Source organism: Dipodomys ordii, unplaced genomic scaffold (genome assembly GCF_000151885.1).
Source record: "Dipodomys ordii isolate 6190 unplaced genomic scaffold, Dord_2.0 Scaffold151, whole genome shotgun sequence".
NCBI lineage: Eukaryota > Metazoa > Chordata > Mammalia > Rodentia > Heteromyidae > Dipodomys > Dipodomys ordii.
In genome coordinates this window covers 594786-602496 of record NW_012267367.1, presented here as the reverse complement: position 1 = coordinate 602496, position 7711 = coordinate 594786, and the positions used below count along the sequence as shown (strand labels likewise).

At 43.3% G+C, this 7711-nt stretch overlaps 1 protein-coding gene across 2 annotated transcripts in view; it reads right to left on the bottom strand.

The window, feature by feature from the left end:
• The window catches only part of Atad2 (ATPase family, AAA domain containing 2), a 63016-nt gene extending 55305 nt beyond the window's left edge, over positions 1-7711 (bottom strand). For both annotated transcript variants that reach the window (XM_013032255.1, XM_013032256.1), the window contains exons 1-2: positions 7503-7711; positions 1209-1357 (exon numbers count right to left, since the gene is read on the bottom strand). In XM_013032255.1, coding sequence (XP_012887709.1) covers positions 1209-1357; positions 7503-7676 — 323 coding nt within the window. In that variant the 5' untranslated portion in view covers positions 7677-7711. The remainder of the gene's footprint in view (positions 1-1208; positions 1358-7502) is intronic.

The following is a 7711-nucleotide window of genomic DNA, read 5'->3' as shown; positions in this document are numbered from 1 at the left end:
GAGCGCTTGCCTTGAGCTGAAGAGCTGAGGGACAGCGCTGTGATATAGTGAGTACTGGCCTCGAATAAAAAGAGCTCAGGGACAGAGCACACAGCTTCATGACCCACAACACAAAATACACCAAAAACAAACAAAAAACACATTTTTTTGTTGCTTGTACCAAGGCTTGAATTTAGGGCTTCACATTCTCACTTGGCTTTTTTGCTCAAGGCTAATACACTTGAGACATACAACCCTATTTCCAGCTTCAAACCTTGATTCTCAGATCTCAGTCTTCCAAGTAGCTAGGATTACAAGTATGAGCCACTAACAACTAGCAAGAACCAAATTCTATGTAAGAGTTGTAGGATTATTGTTTTCTAAGTCATTACCTATAATTTACTAATGAGAAGACAATGTAAAATAAGTATTGCATCAAATTTTACTCTAATTAGGGTATCATCCACATTCATGTTAATGCACCAAAATGAGGGTTGTTAAACAAACTCCAGTTCCATGAAGGCAAGCAAATTACTTAACCTGCTAATATTGATTCTTTACAACATCAATCTACCTTAGAGTTCTAGAGAAAAGCAATTTAAATGTGTACAAAGTACCTAGTCCCATTGGACTAATTTAGAGGGGCTAGGAAGGTGGCTCAGTGGTAGAGCGCTTGCCTTGCATGCATGAGGCCCTGGGTTCGATTCCTCAGTACCACATAAGCAAAAAGAAAAAAAGCCAGAAGTGGCGCTGTGGCTCAAGTTGTAGAGCGCTAGCCTTGAGCTGAGGGACATTGCCCAGTCTCAGGGTTCAAGCACCATGACCAACAACAACAACAACAAAGAAATTCACAAATGATTCAGAATTAACAAAAGGAATGTGATATCAAGAAATCAAATAGAATTACTGTTGTGAACAAAGACTTTGTATAAGCAATGAAGTAGAACCACATTATTTCAAGTAAGTTGCAGACCTCAAAAGTTTCTTTTCGAAGAATGGATACTGCTTCAATCTTTTCAGCACTACTCACATATATTAGAAATACTATTTTTGAACAAGAAAATAAGAACATGATTGTATATATAATTCAATACCACTTACAGAAATGGCAATTTTATTTCAAATAAATTAAAAATTTACAATATTAGAATCTTGATAATCAGTGAAAAATAGATTAAAACTTAAATGCAAAAATTAAATATAAACTCTTAATTCTGAGTTAGCATTACCTTGTAAAATGCCTGCCATTGGTATGCTTCTCCAACAGTTCCATATTTTTATCGAAACTAGAATCTGAAGAAGTCGGTGCATTTTTTCTCAAAGACCTCAAAGAACGAGTCTGGTGGTAGGTTTCAACTTCCTTAACTGAAGACCCATCCTTTAAGAAAAATTAAGAAAGACATATAAGTTTTTCTTTAGCTAAAACCCCTCAATTCTAACTCCCTCTAAGAGTTTCCTGATTTTCAGTTAATAACAAGTACTTTAATACAGACCATCTTGCATTTCCCCAAGAAAGTTGATATCTAAAATATTTCATGACACACAAATACCAATAATGTCTATGAAATAACTATAATTATAGTATAGAGTAAAGCTTTTTATCTGATAGCCCACTAACCTAGCATTAGGCTGGCTTTTACTCAATCTGCTTCACTTTGGGGCAAAATAATGGATTAGTTCACAAGAAAAATAAGGTTACTTATACCAAGAGGATTTGTCTAAAATTTAGCTAGGCATTTCATAAAATATCATATAATTTCATCTCTTTTATACATGTACCAGGGCCTCGCCTCTTGCTTAACTTTGATTTCAAGGCTAGAACTCAACCACTTGAGCCATGCCCCCCAGTTCCAGCTTTGTTAATTGGAGGCAAAAGTCACTCCAATTTCTCTGATCCTCAAAACTTAGCCTCTTGAGTAGCTAGGATAGGTGCGAGCTACCAGCACCTGACCAATATATATTATTTTTAAAAATAAATTCCTGTATCTTATACCAATGTTCTGTATTTCTCAGACTCTCAACTTTCACATGTTCTTTTTCATTTACATTGGTTGCTGGTGCTCACCCTGTAATCCTAGCTACTCAAGAGGCTGAGATCTGAGGATCACAGTTCAAAGCCAGCCCAGGAAGGAAAGTCCATGAGACTCTTATCTCCAATAAACCACTAGAAAACCAAAGTGGCGCTGTGGCTCAAGCAGTAGAGCACTCGCTTTGAGTTGAGGAGCACAGGGACAGCACCCAGGCCCAGAGTTCAAGCCCCAAGACCGACAAAAAAAAAAAGGAAAAAAAAACCTTCACACAAACAAAGATTAGTAGAGGGTCTGTGGAAGAAGTACAAGGCATGAGTTCAAACCTTAGTAAGTACAACAAAAAAAGCTAGAGAAAATTATGAATGTGGAAACTGAATGACCAAGCAATGTGGCAAGTCATTTCACTAGTGAAAAGTTGAAAGGAGAACTGAGACTATGAGAAATAATTTTCAGCAAATGATTTCTGACTTCTGAGTGGCACTAATAAAATTTCTTTCAGTACCATCTCATTTTTATATTAACAATGTTTCTCAGTGTTAATGTTGAAAACACTACCTGAGTGGAGGGGGCTGCAATATAAGACCTAATAAAATTTTACTTCCCATGTTTAGTCACTTTAATGAAATAGATGCTTTTGCCATTGTAATTCATTAAAATAACATATAATATAGATTTTTTTTGTTTCCTACTGTCTGTAATCAAAGTGGAAAAAATGTTTCAAATTGTTTTAAAATATGGAAGGATCGCTGATAATGACTTTCAAGCATAAAAACTTTTTACATCAAGCCGGGCGCTGGTGGCTCACGCCTGTAATCCTAGCTACTCAGGAGGCTGAGATCTGAGGATCACGGTTCAAAGCCAGCCCGGGCAGGAGAGACTGTGAGACTCCTATCTCCAATAAACCACCAGAAAACCGGAAGTGGCGCTGTAGCTCAAGTGGTAGAGCGCTCGCCTTGAGCTGAAGAGCTGAGGGACAGTGCCCAGGCCCAGAGTTCAAGCCCCACGACCGAAAAAAAAAAAAAAAAACTTTTTACATCAAGATATACTAAAAGTAGCCTGAAAATGTAAGAGAAAAAGATCAGGCACTGGTAGTTCACATCTGTAATCCTAGCTACTCAGGAGGCTGATAGCTGAGGATCACGGTTCAAAGCCTGCCTGGGAAGGAAAGTCCGTGAGACTTTCATCTCCAATAAACCACTAGAAAATGGGAAGTGGCGCTGTGGCTCAAGCAATAGAGCTCTCGCCTTGAGCTGAAGAGCGCAGGGACAAAGCCCAAGCCTAGTTCAAGCCCCATGACCGACCAAAAAAAAAAGAAAAGAAATTGAAGCTACATTGATATTCATGCCTATAACCAAAGCTGAGATAAAGGAAAATACAGGGTTCAAGACCAGAATGAACAGGAAAGACACATTCACAATATACATTCTCAATGGAGAGCTGGCATGGTGCTTGAGTTGATCATCCTAGCTACATGGGGGATTGAGGCTGGACACATCACAGTTCCAGACTAGCCTGGGCTAAAGTCTGTGAGACTTCATCTCAACAAAAGAGCTTTGTCCAGTGCTGGTGGCTCACAACTGTAATCCTAGCTACTCAGGATGCTGAGATCTGAGGATCGCAGTTCAAAGCCAGCCTGGGCAGGAAAGTCCGTGAAACTCATCTCCACTAAACTACCAAAAAACCAGAAGTGGTGCTGTAGCTCAAGTGGTAGAGCGCCAATCTTGAGCTGAAAAGCTGAGGGACAGTGCTCAAGCCCAGAGTTCAAGCCCCATGACCAACAAAAAGAAAAAAGAAAAAGAGCCTGGGTATATATATTGGGCATAACTGTCATCAGCTTCTAAGGGAATTAAAAAAAAAAAAAAAATAGGACTGTAGTCTAGTCATCTAGGCATGAAGCCACTAGCTCAAAAAAGAACCAGAGCAAAAAGAACTGCAAGTGTGGCTCAGCAGTACAGTACCTGCTTAGCAAGTAGGACCCAATACAATACTGCCCCCACCCCAAGTAAGGCAGGGAGGGAAGGACACACAGAGGGTAGGAAGGGAATGAGTGTTAATCAGAATGTGGAGATTGAACAGTATGGTGGCCAGACGCCAGAAGCTCATGCTTGTAATCCTAACTACTCAGGAGGCTGAGATCTGAGGATCACTGGTCAAAGCCAGATCATATAGGAAAGTGTGAGATTCTATCTCCAATTAACTGTGCAACTGTGGCTCAAGTGGTAGAGCACTAGCCTTGAGCAAAAAATCTCAAGGACAGTGCCGAGATACAGTACCCAGGCACATGGACACAGACATACACACACAGATACACAGTATAGTGATCCCTCAATAAATTAAACAGATTTATTATATAACCCTGCTTCTTATGATACCACTTGTAGGATATATACCCAAAGAAGAGAAAGCAGGAACTCAAACTGATAGCACAATACTATTCCCAATAGCCAGAGTCTCACAAACCTAGTGCCTAATAACAAAATATACAAAATGTAGTACATATAATAAAATAAAAATTTTAGGGCTGGGAATGTGGCTTAGTGGTAGAGTGCTTGCCTAGCATGCATGAAGCCCTGGGTTCAATTCCTCAGTACCACATAAACAAAAAAAGCCAGAAGGGGTGCTGTGGCTCAATTGGTAGAGTGAGCAAAAGCAGCTCAGGGACAGTGCCAAGGCCCCAAATTCAAGCGCCAAGACTGTCAAAAAAAACAAAACAAAAACACAGGCTACATCATCAACGTTTGGAAACATTGAATTAAGTCACAAAAAGACAAACATCACAAGACTTCCTACAAGAGATTACTGGAGTAACCAAATGCAGAGAAATAAAGTACAATAGTATTTGCCAAGATCTGGAGGAGAACTGGGAGTCATTGTTCAATGTTTTAGAAGATTACAGAAGTTCTGGAAATGGACAGCAAGATGGTTACGGAACAATGTTAATGCTACAGAACTGTACTTAAGATAGCAAATGTTATGTCTGTTCTGCTATAATCAGAAAGTAAATATTCCAGGGGATAACAAAGATTTGTTTCCACAGGAAAGAAGAAAGGGCGATGGCATTAAGTGAGAAAAAAAGATTCCTTAGAAACCTGTAAGTTACTATTCTTTTAAGTGGCTTGAAAGAATCATTGATTTGCATTGAGTGGCTGAAGTGCATCCTTGCTAAATAAGCACTAAGCAGCAAAATAAAAAACCCAAAAGGTTCTCCTTAACAGTGAATAGAGAAAAATAAAGGTTTTTGAGAGTTCTCAGTATAGAAGTGCCAACAAGGAAATTCTGAAGTATCAATAAACTCTGAAAAACATTAAAGATGGAAAATTTATACACCCACAATGACATATTGAATGATGGTTAAGTTCATTACACAATATATCATTATGACATGAACTAGCATCATCCCGAAAATAGCATTCAATAAATTATTGGATTTAATTTTTTTGTTTTGTTTTTGCCAGTTGTGGGGCCTGAACTCTGGGCCTGGGTGCTGTCTCTCAACTCTTCAGCTCAAGGTTAGCTAGCACTCTACCACTTGAGCTACAGCGCCACTTCCGGCTTTTTCTGCTTATGTGGTGCTGAGGAATCGAACCCAGGGCCTCATGCATGCAAGGCACTCTACCACTGAGCCAACTTCCCAGCCTGGATTTAATTTTTTTTGAACACAGGTTAACAGTCAGTCAAGTGATCAGATAGACAAAAAGTGAGAACATTAGCTATCATTTTAATTCAGAGCCACAATTTCAAAGATCAAAAGTATTATAGTTTTACTCATTTTCCCTGTAGGTATCCCAACACAGGGCACCTACACGAGAAACTAACTTTGGATGGAGATCTTTATAAAAGACCTCAATAAAAACCTCTGAGCCAGATGCTGATGGCTCACACCTGTAATCCTAGCCACTCAGGAGGTTGAAATCTGAGAATCACAATTCAAAGCTAGCCCAGGAAGGAAAGTCTGTCCAACTCTTAACTCCAATAAACCACAGAAAATCGGAAGTGGCGCGGTGGCTCAACTCAAGAGCGCTTGCCTTGAGCTGAAGAGCTGAGGGACAGTGCCCAGGCCCAGAGTTCAAGCCCCATGACGGACCAAAAAAAAAAAGACTTGGAAGTGGCACTGTGGCTCAAGTGGTAGAGCACTGGCTTTGAGCTGAAGGACAGAGCCCAGGCCCAGAGTTCAAGTCCCATGACCAACCAAAAAAAAAAAAAGACTGAAACTGTCTAAGCTATGTCACCAGATGCCTCCCTTAGCCTCTCATTCAATTTTCAAGTTCCTAATCCTCTCTCCAATTCAATTTCCTTACCCCCACACCTACCTTCACTTCAACTAGACCATACTATCTGCTGCTTTAGCTTTAGTGTTAACTTCCCCAACATTTGTTGAGTTTTGTGTTTTCATACCAGTACAAGGGGCCTGAACTTAGGGTTTTCACTCAAGGTTGGTGCTCTACCACTTCAGGTTTTGTGGTGGTTAAATGGAGATAAGAGTCTCGCTGTCTTTCCTGCTCAGGCTGGTTTTGAACCATGATCTTCAGACTTTAGCTTCCTGAGCAGCAAGGATTACAAGCATGAGTCACTGGCTCTACATTTCTGAACGCTGTGTCCAAACAGCATGTAGGTCTTTCAGCAGTGAGGCTGTGGGTAGTAGGTAGATGGGGAGTCTTTCTCCCTCGGTGGTTAGCTGTGTGCATGGAAAATCCCACCCGTAGGAGAGAGCTGATCGAAGCATTTCTTTCCGGAGGACTCTACCCCTTTGCAAACTTCCTCTAGAGACACTGTCACTGTAGGGTGGGTGATCTAACAGAAAAAGCAAGACCCGGGGAAGACAGCGATCGAAGTGCCAATTTTAGATCTACCACGTACCGGTTACCTTTTACAGTCTGTCTCACAGACACCACCAGGACGCATTCTCAAAGGCTTACTACCAAGCCTTAAAGAAGGGAGTGTTCAGGAAATGTTGATCCTCTTCCTGACACATTATGCAACCTGGTAACAGGCGCCGCGCTCTCGTTACGGAACCCCTTTTGGATCGCGTACGTGGGAAGTTCTACCCTCAGTCCCCGTGGTCCCTCAAACGCAGAGAACGCAGTCAGCAAACGCGGGTGGCATCTCACGGACCCAGGCGAGCCCAAGGCCCGCGCCCCGGAGCCGGGGGAGGGGGGGCGGCAGAGCAGCCCAAACATCCACACCTCGGCCCCACACCGCACTTGAGCGCTGGCGGGCTTCGGCTTCTTCCTCTTGCGTAGGAAAAAAGTAGGAGGTGACCAAGTACTCAGGCCTCTCGGGCCAGACTGACCGCCGCCGCCGCCGCCGGCCCACACCCCGCGCAGCCGGGACCGCAGGAACCCTCCATCTTACCCGCCCGGCCCCGACCCAACTCCTCCCCGCACCTGCGCCGCACGCACTCAGTCCCCGGCCCCACGGCCCCCGTCCCACGGTCCCCAGAGCCTCCGCCCCGGGGTCCCCGCCACAGGGTCGCCGCCCCGGGCCGGTACTCACGCCCGCGGCGGCGGCGGCGGCGGTGACGGCGGATTTCTCCGCGGCGCTGGCCGAGCGGAGCCGCCTTCGTCCGCTAAGCTCCAGGCTGAGGAACTCGCTGGACAGGTCTAGGGAGTCCGTGGCCGAGGAGGCCGAATGGCTGTGCAGCTCCAGGCTGCTGCGGAGAACCACCATGGTCCCGGGCTGCAGGTTCTGACGGCCGCGACCCG